General features: G+C 41.7%; 1 protein-coding gene across 1 annotated transcript in view; it reads left to right on the plus strand.

The window, feature by feature from the left end:
- wwc3 (WWC family member 3) overlaps window positions 1–19,327 on the plus strand; it is a 27,487-nt gene continuing 8,160 nt past the window's right edge. The window contains exons 1-8 of the mRNA XM_029499379.1: window positions 1–342; window positions 13,026–13,135; window positions 13,356–13,556; window positions 13,851–13,927; window positions 15,813–15,892; window positions 18,036–18,165; window positions 18,641–18,790; window positions 19,121–19,194. Coding sequence (XP_029355239.1) covers window positions 197–342; window positions 13,026–13,135; window positions 13,356–13,556; window positions 13,851–13,927; window positions 15,813–15,892; window positions 18,036–18,165; window positions 18,641–18,790; window positions 19,121–19,194 — 968 coding nt within the window. The 5' untranslated portion in view covers window positions 1–196. The remainder of the gene's footprint in view (window positions 343–13,025; window positions 13,136–13,355; window positions 13,557–13,850; window positions 13,928–15,812; window positions 15,893–18,035; window positions 18,166–18,640; window positions 18,791–19,120; window positions 19,195–19,327) is intronic.

Consider the following 19,327-nt stretch of genomic DNA (forward strand, 5'->3'; position numbering starts at 1 on the left):
TTTTTTTTTTTTTTGGGGCGCCGTGAGCACCAAAGTGGATGTAGCTCCTGACTGTATTCACAGCGGCCGACCTCGGTGCAAACTTTCGTTTGTCGGCGGAGTTTTGTTGTAATGCGGTGAGAGCCGACTGGTTTTTCCCCGGAGGACAGCAGCAGGGCAGGAGGGGGGGCTGCTGCCCTCTCACCATCCCGACGCTATGCCGTGGCTCAGCGGCGGTAAGCGGCGAGAGAGCTCGGAGCTGCCGCTGCCCGCGGGCTGGGAGGAAGCCCGGGATTATGACGGCAGAGTCTTCTTCATCGACCACAACACCCGGCAGACTTCGTGGATTGACCCCAGAGATCGGTGAGTGTAAGGCCCGGGAGCACACGCTCACACAAAGTAAAGTCGATCCCACAACAACCATAAGTTTACGGCGGAGATGCCAGACCGCCTGCGGGGAGGAGGTGGAGGTGGTGGGGCAGCAATCCCCCCCCAGCACCTCAAAAATACCCCGTTAATGTGATACCAGGCTGCCACGACAGATGAATCAGCTGAGATCTGGCAGAGGTCGAGGCCTCCCCACCTCTGGATGAAGCTCCCATACAAACACAGGATGCAGCTGAAATCACTTTATTTTCAAGGACCCAAATGTGAAATATTAACTTTTTTTTTTCTTTAAGCTCCAAATGAGGTGGATTCACACAGCCAGATCCGCCTTTCCGGTTTGTTTTGTTTCAGAGGAGGTGGATATCACCTAACGGCAGACAGAGCTCCACAAAGCACATAACAAACCCTGTCAGTCTGGTCCTCTCAGTTTTTTTTTATTTTTTCTTTTTTTGTGATCGGCCTCTTCTGAGTAAACGTCTGAGAGCTCAGCCACTCAGACTCATCTGAGATCTGTACATGTATGACTTCCAGTGACCTGAAACATTCCAGGTTCACACACACACACCTTCCTAAACACAGAGTCCTATTGTTACCCAGCTCCCCTTTCCTTTTCATTCAAAGACACCTCCTTGATTCAGGTATACAGGCCTGGACTCTGCTGTATGCTGCGGTAGCTCATTTCAAATTTCACCTCTAATGTCTGTGTGTTTCTCCGGATTTGAGGCGAAGTGAGAGTGTTAGCTTTAAACTTCAACTCCCAGAAATCTCTGTGAAAAATGTGAGGAATGCTTGTTGGGCCACTGGGAAAGCTACAAGGATGTGCTTTTGTGTGGACTGGGATTTCACCAGCCCCGAGAAACACTCAATCAGACATTCAAAGCAGACTTTGAGATTACTGAGCATTATTTTAACTATGCTGCATTCTGAGAAAAAAGGCAGACATTCACAAAAGCTGCACAAGATCGATCTGAACATCCGTCTCTGGGCAAATTTGTCAGCTTGTTGCTGTATGTACATTGCATTTTAAACCAGATTTCTTGCAGCTGATGTCAACAGTAGGAATGCAGCAGCTGCCTGTAATCTAGATAAAAGAAACCTGATTTCCTTCAAGGAACCCCTCCTCTCCTGAGCAAGTTGATTAACCACTGTTATGCGAAGCTGTTTCCCAGTTTCTCAAGATACCAGTCAGCATTAGGTTGGGTAGAGAGTGTTTACCTGACTAAAGATTATTCTGTGCATTTGTTCTAGTGCTCGTCGGTAATTTATAGGTTATCTGGGTCAGAGGAATGTCTGTCACCACCTGATACAGGCTTTCCAATAAATTGTGTTCTACCTACTCCACAGTACTACAACTGACTTTCAAGGATGCCCAGCCAACAAATCATACTATCCAGACATGAAGGCAAAATGCTTGTTTCATCTTCATCTGTAATTTATTTTTCAGTGGATGTAAAATGCAAATTTTTTTTGTGTATTGCAATCACAAAATCTGACAAAATAATCACTATATGACTGCTTTTGCATATTGGGCAGCCGTAGTTCCTTCTGTCATTTAAATGGCTGGTTAGCGTGGCAGTCGGGCACGATGAAGATAGCAGGAGCAGAGAGATGAATGCACTGATGATACCAAAAAAAAAAAGGTTAGGGTTAAACTTAAAGAACAACAAAAGGCCTGTTGTTTTGGTAGCAAGAATTTTTTTTTCTAGTTTGTACTTATTTACAGTTACTTTGGCCTATGAAATCTTTAAATGGTGAAAATTGATAAAACCCAAGATCACAGATTCAGGTGTCTTGTTATACCCAATCGACAGGTTGTGAAAATTAGCACGTATTTGCATTAAATTTAGCACATGCGGTAGATATGTTGGCCATCTTTTTGGAAGAATTTCAACTGATTTGAAAATAATTAACTAGAAGAGGATTTTTTTTTTTGGAAAGTGTGACCCTGTCTGTGTTTGCCGGGCTTTTGGTGGTTTGTGTTGGATAACAAGTTTCTAAAAGTGCAACAAAACAAAAATGTGCCTTATTTAGCAGGGATGAAAATCACATTTTGTGGTTAATATCTGTGAATTGAAGCCATCGACCTTGAAAGCTTCTTGAACTTGTTATGCTCAAGAAACAAAGGCTCAGTTACCAGCTCATGTGAACAACACTGCTGATGTGGTGTCCCACAGCTTGCAGCGAGGGTCGTTCACCCAGAGAGGCTGTGACTGAGCAGCGGAAAAGGCCAGAATGCAGCTGAATCGGACATCTCCAGGTAGCAGAGAAGTTTGATGGAGCTGTCCTGGTTAGATGACGGCGTATAGTGAGCAGTTGGATGTTTGAACGCTGTGCAGTGCTGGCCCTGACACGGAATCAGAAAAACATAGTCCTCACAATCATTTAAAAAACTGCTGTTGGCAAATGATTAATATCCCCGATGTGCTCGTTGTTTTCACCTCTGAGGATGTTTAAAGGACGGCAGATACCTTGAACGAGTAGAGGTGGCCCTGCCAGCTCCAGCAGATAAGCTGTGCTGTTCTGTGGGGCTTTTTTGTTGCGGTGGAATGAGCGTTATGTTAGGCATGCCTACGCTAATGCCCAGGGGCCTGCTTGCTTGTGGCCCCAGACAAAGCAGCAGAACAGAGGCAGTTCCCACGTGTCTGCCTCCTCCGCTACATCCCGGGTCCTGTAGGCCTCCTTTATTAGCTCTGTTATGCAACAGTCATGGCCGGCCTGCCGCTTAGCAAAGGGAGGCCTTTATACTTGGTCACAAAGCACACTAAATTCAATTATTCTGGAAAGGGTGAGCTGTGTTTCCAGCACCGAAAGGTTATTCACATGTGCTGAACCCCACCTCTATTCTGCTACCCCCAGTGTTTTCATTATGATGGCTCTTTTTGTGTTTTGGTGGGGGAGAGGTTACAAACATGCCATTGCTTGATCTGGTGTCATTTTGCCGTGTGTGTTTTCAGTGTTCTTTTTCATTAACAGACGACGTGTTTGTCTTCAGCTTTCACCTCACTACTTTTCGTCAGGAAGTTAAAACCGCTCACCTCTGGCAGTTTGTGTTATAGCCTTTGATGTCCAGCTTGTCCATTTGACTGCCCATGTGACTGGACAGTTTACAGCAATTAACACACTTTATAAATTCCTTGCACTAATTCTGCGTATGTTGGATGCTCTTGTGTAACAGCCATAATTGTCAACAGTCGAGTGTATTAGGTGGTTTGAGTTTTACATGTACATTGTGAAGAAGGCAAGCTAAACAGGACATGCCATACTCCCTGGGCCCACCTCCAGCTCTGGGCTACCATTGTTTTTATGTTTTGTTTTTGGAAGGGGGTTGCTTGTTTTGTTTTTTTTTGTTTGTTTGTTTGTTTTGTTTTTGTTCGTTTTTTTTTTTGTTTTTCAACCGTTGTTGACAACACTGGCTTGACCCATTCTTGACACTGAAATTACCTCACTTTTTAAAATTACAAACTGAAAATCTCTTACTGTAACAAAGCAGCTTTATCATTAACACATTTTATTGAGCTTATTTTAAAATTCTCCTTTAACTTTTTGAACAAGCCTTTACTTTTTATATTAACACTTTTTTTTTTTGCTTTTTTTTTCCATTTTTGAGTCATGCAAGCACGTGTGAAACTGAATAATGTTGGTATGAGATGAATCTTTATTAATTTACATAATTTTTCAATAATTTGAACTTCTCCCATGAAGACATATTAAATGTGATAACTTTATTCTTTAATTTCAGTTATCTATACAGTTGCATTCAGTAAAATCTGTTTGCTAGTTTATATTAGGTTATACATTTTTCTGTTTTGCATTGCTGATGAATTCTAAATAAGCTGATCACACTCCTGCAAGTGGGTGTTACTGTTTACAAAGACCTCTGTTCTTTCCTTTTCATTCTCCAAGTTTTCATTTTCGAAATCCCCTATTTTCAGATTTGAAAACACTTGTGTATTGTGGACAGGAGAAAATTTGTTTTGCTTTAAAAGCTAGCTGGTTCGCTTGGTTTAGCCAAAGACTGGAAATGGGGCTAGTGTGGTTTCTCAGCGTGCCATTGTTGGTCTAAGAGATGACGAGGTTCGAGCTCACAGGGGCTTGAAAGCAGGTTTTTCAGCCAACATAGGCTAGCAGTTGTGAGTTGATGCCAGTGTTTGTGCTGTGCCAAGTGAAGTGGCTGCTGGTGCATGTCAGTTTGTAGCAAGCATATGATCCCTCACCTTTCAGTCGAAGTGGCTATTCCCTCAATTATGCACTTATGCACACAGCGGTTAGGTGTAATAGAATTTAAACTGATGAATATTATAAAAAATTATCCCAAATACCATTGTGTGACCAACACTGGGTGAGAGGAAATTAGCGGTTTATTGCACCAGACAGTAAACACGTTCATCTCTGCCGTAAAGTTGGATGAACAGGCCTGTTCGTTGATGCTTAGTTGTAGTCAGCACTATTCTTCTTATACTTCATATTGATATGATTGCGATCAGGGTGCTACACTGGACCTCCCCCAGTGAGTATATGTGCTGTAACTAATTGTTTCCCAAGGAGACATGTATACATTAGAAGGTTCTTACTCCTCTGTTTGAGGAGTATACCTCCATGATGGACCTTCCATCTCTGATTTTACATTAGTCACGGTGGACACAAATATCTGCTCCTGATGCGATACATGTTTCCCATGTGTCCAGACGTTTTCTAAATGTGTACGGAGACAGCGAAGTTGGGATACTTATAGAAACTTATTTCTATAAGATTCGACACAATGGGGGAAGCGGGTGTCTGTCCATCTGTCAGCTGCTACAGACTGGGCTCTGAAATGCTGCACCAGGCCCTCAGAGAGGCTTGACATAAATGACATTCCTCTGAAAGTTGTTTTCACATTTCTTTTTCAACACAGAATGGAATTTTTTAGGCCAACAATACTTCTGGCCTTTTTTGTCAGACACTGTGTCTGTGGCCGCCTCCAGAGAGCAGCCATTGTAACGAAAGCAGGTGATGTTTGTGCTGCATGTTGGAGTTAAAATGGGAACATAATGCATTTTCCATTATTGATGCCTGATGCCCATCTATGACACTGTTGTGCATGTCATCACATTTGTTGTTTTTCCGGCCACACATGCAATGCTTGTCGTCCATAGGTCAAGCCACAATTCTTATTTGTGGACAGCAGCTGCTGGTTTGTTGCAGCGATTAAAGACTTGCAGTCGTTGGATAAGTCTGTTGATCTCTTTTTGGGATATACAGCTCTACAACTCTGTCCACTGTTTTATTACTGTGGGTTTATTTATAAAGTGAACCATCACACAATTAAACATAAGTATCAAAGTTGTCTGTGTGCACTACACGCGTTTAACCAAATTCATGCATTTGGTAGAGTAATCAACAGTTGCTCTAATTTAATATGAACAGACTGAACTGTGTGAAAGAGAGCTGCAGTGAGAACGAACAAATGTGTAAGTGAGCATATAAATGCGTTTGCAAATTGAAAATAAGTGCCTGTCAAGTCATTGTAGTCCAACTGAAGAATATTAACCAAAGTCTGAGTTCCCGGCTTGTGTAATTTCATGTAACAAGAACTACGATTTCTTCAGAATACTCTGTTACATTTCATTTGAAGTGTTTTTGTTGAAAAACATAGTCTGAGGAGCTGGTTGGGATGAGCAGAACAGATGATGCCCAGTTACCCAGACTCCTGTTTCACATGCCTTTCCCATACAGCGGCCAGCAAAAAGGGGAAGGGGGATTACTACAGATAGAAATATCCTTTGGGACAACCCAGGATGGCACAGATTACTCTAGAATTAGCAAACATCTTTGACAACTAAATATATTTTGCTAGGAAGTGGTGTGACACAAGAAAGACCAGCAGCATTTCAGCCCTCCACAGCTGAACATGCTTGTCATTCTGTCAGTCTCTCTTTTCTATTTCAGATTCAGTCTCATTTTCTGTTTCCTCTCAGTTTGAAAGAGGATCCTAATCTTTGGCCCTTGTCGTTAACCACATTTAAATGCTTGCAGAACAGCTATTTCATACATACATAATATATATAACATATTTAAATATATATATATATATTCATTAAAGTGTGGTTGTGCAGTGGTGGTAGCTGTATATTATAACTTAAGTATGTAACACAATTTCACAGTCCTTTATTTGGTGTTCAGATGACACACATGCCCCAAAACGAAAAAAGGGCATCTTGGATGATATTTGTTAGAATGATGGTGAATTGTTGTCCCAATTGGCAAGAAATTGGCATACAAGCTGCCCAAACTGGATAGCCCAACGGTAAGCTAATAAAGCTCGTAACCCCGTTAACGTCGGAAAACTAGTACTTTCCTACCTGGTTGTATGTATTCAGGGTCGGTGATGTCAAATTTCCTGGAGTCCTTTGTGTTGTCATTGCCGAGTTGCAGTGTGTTCAGAGCACAGAACAGTTTGGGACAACTGGTGTTGATTTTATTTTATTTTTTTCTCTTTTTATTAGTGGGTAGGAATTAAATTAGTAAGAACTGCACAAAGAAAAAGACACCCGATTCAAACCCAGCGAAACACTAAAGTTAACATAACCCCAATTTGGATCAATGAATCTCACTCATCTTCTCGTGCTTATCTGTTTATGGATTGCGGCCGGTGCTTGAGCTAATGCCTGTTCACAGTGCGGCAGGGCGGGGTACTCCCTGGACAGGTCGCCAGTTAATAACAGGGTGAACACACAGACGAACAACCACTCACACTCACGGACAGAGGTGGACAGAGCACACAACTTCACTACTTGAGTAAAAGTACAGATACGCCTTGTAAAATATTACTCCAATACAAGTAAAGGTAGCTTCGTCAAAAATATTAAGTAAAAGTATTAAAAAATACCACAGGAAAGGAAAGTAGCTTTATTGTTGTCATACAACACACTGATGCGATTCTGCTACAGACATGTTTGTAGCTCAAAAATACCTTCAGTTAAAGAGGCCCTACAAGAACTGGTCTCTGAGGGATCCGGTCCAGTCTCTTGTCTCTGGAGGGATCCGGTCCAGTCTCTTGTCTCTGGAGGGATCCGGTCCAGTCTCTTGTCTCTGGAGGGATCCGGTCCAGTCTCTTGTCTCTGGGGGGATCCGGTCCAGTCTCTTGTCTCTGGGGGGATCCGGTCCAGTCTCTTGTCTCTGGAGGGATCCGGTCCAGTCTCCTGTCTCTGGAGGGATCCGGTCCAGTCTCCTGTCTCTGGGGGGATCCGGTCCAGTCTCCTGTCTCTGGGGGGATCCAGTCCAGTCTCTGTCTCTGGAGGGATCCGGTCCAGTCCAGAGTTCTCAGCAAATGATCAGCTCTTCATGGAGCTCTGCTGAATCAATTGAATCAGGTGTGTTGGAGCAGGAAACATCCGGAGGGAGTTAGAGTCGCGGCTCAGCACTTTAGCTAGCTATTAGCTTGGCTCGTTGACGCTGGTAACCATGGTAACTAGCAGTCTGGGCTAAGAGGAGAGGCGGAGTAGTTGAACACACGGACCGGCTTTATTCAGCTCTTTTCTTCCTTCAACATAACAAAACAGTACTTTGATGAGTTTCATCACACTGACTATACTTCTGAGCGTACACACAACATGGCTACATGCTGACAACGTCACACGTTACCCACAAGCCCACCTGCCTAAAGGGGAATGCTCAGGTCACACTGCGCAGCGGCCATGGGACAAGTGAACCAGAGACTCAGGACCGAAGACCCGGAGTCGGATCCCCTAAAGTGGAGCTGTGTGGATATTAACCAGCTGTTTTAGCACAATATCTCATGTGCCACAAGTATCAACATACATTTCTATATAGTTCCCCATTGCTGAGCATATTTTGTGTTTTTAAACCTTTCATCATCTAATCTCTATAAAAACGAGCTGTTTGTCATGTTGGGAAGTAAAGCACATTGCAGTGTAAAAGTGAGGCAGCATGTCTCTGTGTGTCTTAGTGTTGTGTGAGCGATGTATGTAAGTGAGTTTCCCTCAGGATAAATAAAGTACTCAAGTAAATTTACTTTGTTACTGTCCACCCCTGCTCACAGACAATTTAGAGTCTCCAGTTAACCCAAACACGATGTCTTTGGACGGTGGGAGGAAACCCACGCAGGTACGAGGAGAACATGCGAACTCCACACAGAAAGGCTGCAGGCTGGGAACCGAACCCACAACGATGAAACATTTTTTGATGTTGATGTTTTTTAATGTTACACAAATATATAGCTAGATTACACTGATAAATGAGTTCTGTTGATTTGAGTTTCCAGAGGTTTTAATGATTCCAATGCTTTTCCAGTTCTTGTTCTTGGAAGTATTTTATATTTCACAACAGAGACATCTAAAGTTGATAAATACAGAAATAAATAAATGAGGCGATAAATTTGTTTGTATGCCATTAAATGGCACCAGAAATATAGGCATTAATTAACTGTTTCCTTTGGGTGGTATCTTAACGGAAAATCTTCAGTCATCTATTATTTGTTTCCAGGCTGATCAGTTTGGCTGAGGGCAAAGTTGCGTGACAATTCAAAACTTATATTTTCCTTTATATTGTTAAAATGGCTGTTATTGTGTGCTAAAACTAACATCACTCAATTGAGAGAGATGAGACGAGAAGGAGATGTCGTCATTGTGGTGCTGTTCCCGGTGTAGAATGACCTACTGAGTCCTCCGTTCTCCGGGAGTTTGGAATCCCAAGACAATCTTGTCAAACTTTGCGTACTTCGAATTGAGAAAGGGCCTCTGTTTGAAGACACTAATGGTGGCAGAGGTAACCAATGTTACACCTCATTTGCATTACACTTCTTCATGCTTGGAGAAATGTATGAATTAGTGCATAAAGGAATGTACTACATTTATTTTAATGTAATTAATTTTATGGCTTATGAATGAATTTATCGCCTCATTTATTTATTTAGTTATTTATGTATTTATTTTTCATTTTACAAGTGTCAATCCTCCATAATTTCAGTCTGGATTATTCAGACCACACACTGAAATTGACATCTTTAGCATGGTTGAAACTCCTTAACAGTTACAGTAATCCTATAAGAGCTTCATAATATTGTTGTAGTGTAACAGTAATTATAAAAATCAGTGAAGCAGTGCTGAGCAGAACAGACCTCCAATAACTTCTGTTGGGTAAACATGTATTGTTGACAGATTAAAGGTTTCTCTGCAGGGTCACAGTGTCAGTATGATACAATGATTTTTCCTCCTCATCAGGAAACTACGCACCGTTTCATGATTTTCCTCTATATTTCATACATTTCAAAGGCTTCTGTAAATACTCAGGTACCAACTATTGCATTGTGCAGTTTTACAATATTTTGGCCTATCCTATCTAAATGTACGTCATCAGTTCTCTGCTCTCCTGCTCTGTGCTGTGGTGTGTCCTCTGTAAGAGCCTTGTTGTGCTGTGCAGTGGTTAGAGTTTCCCAAGACATGACTTGGACTAACAGAGACTGCTGTCACAAGACTGCGTAATAAACCAAACATTCATACATTAGGATTCAGATCTGTGAGAGGACGTGTTTTTCCCTCTGTCTCTCTTTCCCTCCCCAGGGAGGTTGGAGGGCAGATCAGGACTAAACTCCCACTGATGTCACATAGTCTCCCATCCATAGCTCATTGTGGTCCTTCTGTTTTCACAGCTATTTTCGCTAAATCAAATGTGAACTACTGCACTGTCTGAGTGCTTTATGTTGTTCTGGAGCCTCCAATTCTGCTAATTCTGTCATTATTTACATAAACCCTAACAACAAAGGTGTGGCCACCTTGTCTGAGTGTTTCTGAAGTATTTAGTAGTGCATTTAGTGTCTGGACATTTGTTTACCCTTAACAAACACTTAAAGAAGGAGAAGGTGGGGAGCATGCTCATGTTTGCCTTGTCTTTGTAATCGGCTGAGAGAGTCCTTTTTTTTTTTCCACGCTCTCTTCTGGCTTCTGACTGTCTGCAAGAAATGAATGCAGGTAATAGGTACTTGTATAAACACTAGTTAAACATGTTTGTCTGTATCAGAGCACTTACCTGCACCAAAGTAGTGATTTCGAGATATTGGAACTAAAATGATGACCCCCTTACAGGTTTACAGTGGCTGATAGTGTTAGAGGTTATAGTAATACAAACTCTGGCTCTAGGTTGAAGGTTTCCCCCCCCCCCCCCCCCCCACCCAGACAAGTTGACAAGTTGGTTCCTACGGTTATGTGATGCATACATCTGTGGTTCTGCTTTTATGAGACCCCACAGATTAAAATGGAAACACTCAGTATTAATTGGGTTGACTGATCATTGATCAACATAGAAAAAAACAACATTGTGTGGACATGAAGACGGTTAAAAACTTGGCTTTCATCTGATTAGTTCTTCAATTTTTCTGTAATTCTGCTGTTCTTTGTTTTGAAGTGATCCATGAACAAGGTTCTTAAACATGCCACTTCTGGCTGAGTTTAATTGCAATGGACATTTTTTCCAATCAATCAATCAATCCCTTTGTTATGAAAATAATCATTTGTGCAGCTCTGTAATGTTTAGATACTTAACACAGCAACAAAATGACCTGAAACCTCTAATTTATAATCTGTTGTATTTCTGACTCAGTGGCAAAATTGTTGAATACTTAATCTAACTGCTTGTTTATTAACCACAGTATCTCGGTCGGAGATTTCAGTCACTGCAGTACTTATCAGAAGAGATAATGAAGAATTGCATTGACTTATCATCCAGCCCTACATGCTGCTTGCCGAATTTCCCAAAAATTTCTGAAACATTGTTGAAAGTCTTTTTTTTTTTTTAAGATGAATGTTTACGAAGATTCTCTTTAGTCTATCCAAAAAGCACTGTGAGGGCTATAGAGGCTACTGTGAGTGAGAAGGAGAATGTCTCTGTCGCCTACCAATTTGAACCATTAGCGCTTCTAATTATGGATGGCATTTTTCTCTAAAGCACATGTTTTTCCAAACAAACTGAAGCTGAAATCTAGTGACGTTCGTGCTGAGTTTGAGTGTAGCAGCTGTGTCTGTCTCCTGAGGAATGTAGTGCAGAATACCTCAGCTACTCTCTCCAGGTCATCTCCTCGTCGTATGGCCTAACGAGATCTTATACACTGTCGGCATTGTGAGTGTACTGCGGTGGCTAGGGGTCACTGTCATTGCACTGCCCTTTGGTCTGCGCTGATTGGTGATAATCAGACAGTAACTGGATGTGTTGGCATCAGACCTGCTGGTTCTCACTTCAAATATATGTGAAAATTAATAGTTATTGTCAGTCTGATGTCATTAGCTCTGCATAACACAGTGTGTTCTGATGGTGTCCACCAATACGCGCATGGTCAAATAAATCATTACACTTTGAGTGTCTATTGTCATTCAGGCCCTGAAAATTCAAGCCTCATTTTTAAGTTTTAGAGGAAGTACCAGTCGTAGGTTTGGTTGCCAGCCTGGGTCCTTTCTGTGTGGAGTTTGCATGTTCTCCTGCGTGGGTTTCCTCCAGGTACTCCGGTTTCCTTCCACCGTCCAAAGACATCATGTTTGGGTTATTTAGTGACTCTAAATTGTCTGTAGGTCTGAGTGTGAGTGGTTGTTGGTCTCTGTCATGTCTCTGCATGTTGGCCGTGTGATGGACAGGCAACCCTCACCCAGTGTGAGCTGTGATTGGCTCCAGCACCCCTGTGACCCTGATGGACAAGCGGTAGAAAATGACAGCTAGAGGAAGTAGCGATTTTGGTCACAATAATTTTTTCCCAGTTTTTATTTATTTGTATTTTATTTTATTTTATATTTTTGGAATAAGCCAAGGCAACCCTCCCAGTAACTGTAGTTTGTATAAATCTAGGTTTTACACACAATCATCAGACTATGTATCCAGGAGAGAAGTGAGCTGGAAGCTAAATAATAGGCCAAAGTCTGTGTTGTAACTTCTTTAAGTGTACAGTATCACTAATATGGCTTTTTTTATAATATGCAGACTCACATTTAGATTTGTGAGCGTTAGAGAGAAATAACAGAAAAACTGAAGTTCAGGAAAAAGGAGTTTAAAGGATCTATTGTAAACTCTTGCTACTGCTCTATGTTGCAAATGTCTGATACTGACCTCATAATATTGGCTCTAGAATGTGAAATAATAAACAAACATTTAATAATTAATTTCTTTATCCACCAAAAAGGACTGTCGTGGTAGAAACCAACAGTACCGTTATTTCTAACACTTCTTTTCTGATAGTAAAGTCAGCTTTGTAACCAGCTACCCACTTGTCCCGCTCCATTAGTGGCTTACTGCAGCCTCCAATCTAATAGTGATATCCAAAGCTCTGATTGTCAACCATCACCTCCTCCTCCTGGCAAGTCTGGAGACAGAAAGAATTTGAAATGAATGTCTTTCCATTTTTGGATGTGAAATAAGGCCTTCTACATTTATCATTTGTGTGTTCTTATATATTCTTCTTAAATATTCTTGAAAGCAGACCTTTATGTATTGTTTATTCCCCTTCCATTGTGGCATGCCTTAAATCCTAGACATTAATTATTAAGGAAAGAATTGGCTTGAATTTATTGATGATTGGTACATCGAAGGTGAAAAACACATTTGCTATTATTTGAAGCTGATATTTAAGTGTGCATTCCTCTGGAATACTGTTGTGTTGAATACATTTGAAATAATTTCAGGATCACTAAACCGCTGACATTTGCCGACTGTGTTGGAGATGAATTGCCTCTCGGGTGGGAGGAAGTTTATGACCAGCAAGTGGGAGTTTACTACATCGACCACATCAACAGTGAGTATATTGTTTCAATACACAGCATCCTGCCCGCTGAGTGTCTGACAGAAGACAAAAATATTCCTGTATCTTTCACATGTTGTCTAGCAGCTGTGTCCGCTGAATATCAACACAGAGACTCTCGAAGAAGCTACAATAGAAATTATTTATAATGTATTTTAGGACTCCTTCATGGGATTATTTTTCTTATCAGTGGGTTTATGGGTCTTTTTGTCAGAGACCACCCAGATTGAGAACCCACGAACTCAGTGGCGGCAGGAGCAGGAGCGCATGCTGAAGGAGTACCTTGTGGTGGCCCAGGAGGCCCTCAGAGCCAAAAAGGAGATGTACCTGGTCAAGCAGCAGCGTCTGGAGCTGGCTCAGCAGGAAATGTTGCTTTTCCATGAGCTCTCTGAGGACAGCCGCTCCGTCACCAGCAGTAAGACACACCGAGGTCCAGCACACCTGATTGTTCAGGCTCGAGATTTGTCATGTCCCCTCAGGAGCTGGTTCTTTGTTAAAGCCACCCTCCCTTTTAACCACCTCTGCCCGCTTTGCCCTTCTTACTCCGGCTAGCTGTTGGACACAAAGTCTAGTCCAGGGGGCGCCCACATGGAGCAAACGCCCAAAGCGAAAATAGATCACCCTTCAGCTCTTATGTTATCAATACAACTTTGAAATCATTTCTACTAAATGCTGCTAATGCACTCATTTTCTGTTTATGTATTCACAGCACTGTCAGGCATGTCCTCAAATGCGAAATACGATCCTGACCAAATAAAAGTGGAAATAGCTTGCAGACGAGAGCGGGTAAGTCATTATCCAAGCAGAACAATGGGCTGCAGAGAGGGGCTCTTTTGGGCAGAAAAGGGGGTTGGGGTGTGGCCCCTACAGGATACTGTGACTCTGGCCCGGGGCCCTGAAAGGATGAGGATGAGATCATCATCAAAGGGTCAGGCAGAGGCTAGGTTCCTGAGTCACATGGCCAAGCTGGACATTTCTTTGAGATCAGTCATATGGACAAAGTGCTTCCCGGATCAGGGACAATTAAACCTCAAGTGTTACTGTGAGAGATTGTTGGCTGGTACTAATTAAAAATAAAAAAGTTAGAGCTCATCATTTTTTGTTCTGCTCATTTAAAAATCCCAATTAGAGCTGGGCGTTGGTATATCAGTTTTGAAATAATGGGATTTCCTTTCGCACCAGATGTACTTGGTGTTTAGTGCTAAATAACCACTAAAATTGTAAACATTCTGATGTGGTTATCACAAATATATTGGCATTGACATTGTGAGGTTCGTGAGTTAACATGTTGACATGAGCATTTAGTTGAAAGCACCCCATATACGTTCTAATAGAGCTACTAGCATAGCTTTTACTTATCTTGTTAATATTTGTGTAATAGTATTATGTGCACATCAAATTGTCTTTTTAATGCACAATAAAATGTATAAAATGTCCTGCTGGTTTTAGTATTAGACACATTTTTTAAACATGCAAAAAAAAAAAACTCAATGAACTAACTAGCAGATTAATAACTTTCGGGGGATTTTTATGCCTTTATTTCAATTATAACGTTGCAGAGAGGCCGACAGGGAGGGAGAGGGGAATGAGGGGAATTGAACCCAGGACATTGCAATAACATGGCATGCCTGCTAACCACTCAACCACATGCTATGCCACAAATTTAGTAAAGTTTGAATTATAATTATATATTTTCTTGTCCTTATTTTGACAAAATAATTCTTTTTTTGGTTTATCATTGTGAAATATGTTTGTTGATGTGCTAGTGTACACAAGTGTGGCCTAATTCTTTGGTCAGAAAAAACTAGCCAATCCAGGAGTTGTTCAACAAGTCTTTAATGCTCACAGATTGCAAAGCAACCAGGATGTACATAATCAGTACGATAGAAATGTACGACAAGCGATAGGTGGAATACCAGCAGCATACAACTTATCACACAAACCCAAAACCTGCAGGTACACACACAGAAGAACTGAGCAATCAACTGCTATCAGCATCAACCATCACAGTCTGAAACAACACTTGACTTGAGAAACGCACAAGAGGTGCCCCTAGGCCGCATACGAGGCCGAGCAACATGCTCTGCACAACAATGATGAACTGAGAGAACACTTACCTGAAATGCAAATACCCTATATACTATTTACAATATACCAATACTTCAGGGTGTGTAATTATGCACACATAAACAAATCAACATTTAGAATAGCATTCAACCTACACAATCCATTAAATGCTGTACCAGCTAGCACTGGGTAGGTCCTCACACTGACTGCACTGGCACAGTGCACAGGGAGTCACATTGCAGCCCTTTGGGGTGGCTTGCATTTGCGGGATGCCCATCGGGGGGTGGAGCATTGAAATTTGTAAAGGCAGAGGAATACAGCTGAAGCTCTTTTTACGGTCACAGTATGTACTACATGAGTAGGAAATCAAAGAAAGACAGAAAAATTGTAGTAGTTTTCCAAAGCTAAACCCCAGTTGGACATCATCCTCAGTGTGAGATCCAGCGTGAATGGAGGTATGCATGCACATCTCTGTAAAAACACAGCCAGGCATTCCTGTGTGTGAATAGTCATGACTAAGCACTTTCGTCCGGTGGTGGCGGTAGTTGTGGTGAGAGAAGTCCTTTGTGCATGCTAACCTGGTGCTCGGCCTTGTGTCCCACAGCTTTCCAGACTGAAGCAGGAGCTAGCCCAGGTGAAGCAGGAGCTGCAGTACAAGGAAATGGGAGTGGAGACCCTGCAGGAGTGAGTGTTCCTCTGCCTGTGTGTGTCCCAGGACCACCCTTCCTCACGGCCAACCTTCTCCTTCCTATAACTCTCAGTCCCACTCCTCCCCACCCAGTGGCCTTTTTTGATTCCCCCTCACCCTTAGTGTTGGGTTCCATCCTGCCTTTCTGTCTTTATTCTGTTTTTCCTCTCCAAATATCTCATCAGGTTAATTTTTTGCAGTTTGAGTTGTTGTTGATATTTGAAATTCCTCTTAAAATATTTCACATTGTTCATTTTCTTTATTTTCAGGAACTTCTTAGTTTATGTAGGAAAAAATTGGCTCAAATAGAAATTAATCAGGAGACTTTCAGTTTAGAGGCAGCTTCCATTTTTGTTTTACTTTGTGTTGATATTCAAACATACAAACACGTAGTCTCTTTCTTTGCAGGGACCATTTCACAGCGGTTCCAAATTTCATGTTAGAAATAGAAGCTCCACCTCTCAGAGGGAAAAAAGAGTGTTTGAGAAAAGGCAAATGGAGGGAGTTTTTGATGGAATAGGGAACTCCACCTCAGGAAGAGGATGCACCAGTGGAGTGCAGGGAGCCAAGGCTCAGCCTGGAGAGGAAGTTGCTCCATGGAGAGGAGAGGGGGAGGACTTTGTGTGTGTGTGTGTGTGTGTGTGTGTGTGTGTGTGTGTGTGTGTGTGTGTTGAGGGGGTGGGGGGCTCGAGAATGGTTTCAAAAACACAGAGATATCTGGCAGCAAATTCCTTTGCACTTCCTGAGTCAGGGCAGAGAGTGGCTTATCTTTTAGATAATACTCAACTCCAGTGATTCCCAGAATAGCCAGGAGAGTACTCATCTTGCAGAAAATATGGACAGAAACCTGTTCTTGAGACGTGTGTGGACATACTCACTCGTATGTTTCCACCTGTGTTTACGTGTGTGTTTGTGTCCCACTGACTTTCCCTCTTATGGTTTAGTTCTACCTCAGCTATTGTCAGCAACATAGGTTATTGATTTCCACAGCAAAAAAACAACCACCAAAAACAAAAATACAACAACAGCAAAAAAAAAAAAGACACACTAATCTTTTCTTATCAACCAAAAGTATTCAAGTGTGGTGTTGGAGTCAGGAGAGACTTTTCTGGACAGTTCCTTTTCCGATGGTACATTAAGGCCCTAATCAACATGAACAAATGTTATAAAATGGAAGGTAGGAACTATTCTACAGTACGCAGGGTGGGTTAATTTTTTTTTTTTTTTGAGCTAAACATATAACCTCCCAGGCCCTGCCAATGGGGCAGGGGGAACAAAGCAGGGCTTGTTTTGGGAGGAAGAGGCAGGGTCGGGTGGATGAACAGTACCTGCTGTTGATGGTGAGTGAAGGAAGCGGGCTGTGGTGAGAGCGGGGGCCACGTACCAGTCCCAGTGATGGAGGAAGCACCAGGACGGACTTCTTCTACTCCGAACTTATAAGCCAACCAAACTCCCCTCTCACACCCTCACTGAAAAATACAGGACAGCAAATAAGCTTTCTTTGATTTGTTTTATGTTACAATCAATAGACATAAATGTAGATTCAACATAAATGCAGTGAAACTAGTAATAACTCAGTCCAAAGGAAAATGCACACAGCCTGTGTCAAGTCAAAATGGCCAATAATACCTCTAACATCATCCACGATCGAACAGTCGGCTAGTCAGAGAAGGCAGGCCTCTTTGATTGGCTCACCAACCTGTTGGTCCAAAAGGAAATAAAGGACCTTGTATTTGATTGATGATTTATTTTACTGTCCTACATTATTTAGTTTTAAACATAATTACTGAAGTCTTTTAAGGTTTAAGTAGTCGATGGCTCCAATGAAAAAGAGCCTCATATTTCATCATTAATAATAAAAATAATCCTTCTAAATGAAAACCAGACAAAATAAACTAGGAAAGAAAGGGAAATAAAGGGGAAAATATGTTGCAAAACAATAGAATGACAAATGTTTATGCACCCCAGAGTCCTCTGAAATCCACAAATGGGTTCCATATTTGACAGTAAGATTTTCAAAAGCGATTCGTTCCATTATAGTTTGTGTAAAAGCAGGTTGATTTATGAGAAGTGCACCCTCCAGCAACTAATAAAATAGCAGTTTTGAAGCAGAAATCTTAAGGTGTTTTTGTTTTACAGGATTGACAGGAAGATGTCCTGTAGTCAAACAAACTACAAGTTGGACGAGGCTCAGGCCATCTTCAATGAGCTGCGGAGCATTAAGAAGGCCATTACCACAGGCGAGAAGGAGAGGCAGGACCTCATCCAGGTGACTCGGCCCTCTCCTTTCCTCAAACATTACTTCGAAAATATCGCTCCATCCATCCATTCATCCATTAGCTGTAATGTTTATTTGAGCAGTTTCAGGGGAGCCAACCCTGAAATAGTTTGGAGAATGTTTTAAAGAATGCTCTCTGCTGACCTCTAGTGTCTGTTCACTGCTAATATCCTGCTGCCTCATCACATTTTTAGACATCTGAATCACTGTCAGCAAAACAAAAAAATTTATGAATATGATCATTCAGTCATATTGACAGCTCACATTTACTGAATGACACATGCTCCAGCCTATTTATGATTCAGCCTACATTACTGGAGACAAATGACACACTAATAATGCTATAATAACTTTGAAAACACTCAGTTGTAATTCAGTTTGTATGATTTTTTTTAATCCCATCAAATATAAATTATTAATATTATAACTAATGTTTCTGTCTTGCTGTTACTGTTTTATTCCATAGAGCTTGGCAAAACTGACCGTGCACTTCCAAAGCAGCTTGTCTATCAGTGACTCGGCCAGCGAAGTGGCAAACAGCACTGGAATCAGTGGTGACTCGTGCAATCTTCAGCAGTATTGTGACACTGGCTGTCAGACAGACATCATGGGAGAGGTAGGAGACAGTCGCGATGAAAGTGGCAAAGGTGGAGATGTCCACGTTTTAGTTTGAGTCAAACATCAAGACAAAGAGATGAAGCCTATATTTTTTTGATTCAGAAGGAGGTCAGTTTAGGGGTGAGTAACCCAGCGATAGTGGTTTGAACATGTGTTTGAGTGAGGTGAGGGTGTCAGACCAAAAAATCAGTTGCTCAAATGTAATATAACAGCAGGAGGGTCCCTACACCATCTTCATCTGGAGCGACTGATTTTTTTAAACTCCTGTGACCTAAAGGCACTTCATTGCTCTTTATTTTATTTTTTTTTATTTTTTTTTTTTTTTTAGTATGGTTCCCAAGACTCTTTACATTTGGTGGACAAAGTGAAACTCAACTGGCAGTACGAGGAAGCCAAGAAAAAGTAAGTGCATCTGCTGGTTTGTTGTTGTTATCAGTTGTACTACTATGACACATGGCCACAAAGCACTGACTCAGAGGTCCTGTCAGTATCCCTCTTGGTCGTTCCTTTGCCTTGTGTGTTGGCCTTCTGGAGG

The sequence above is a fragment of the Echeneis naucrates genome, chromosome 4, assembly GCF_900963305.1.
Source record: "Echeneis naucrates chromosome 4, fEcheNa1.1, whole genome shotgun sequence".
Taxonomy (NCBI): Eukaryota; Metazoa; Chordata; class Actinopteri; order Carangiformes; family Echeneidae; genus Echeneis; species Echeneis naucrates.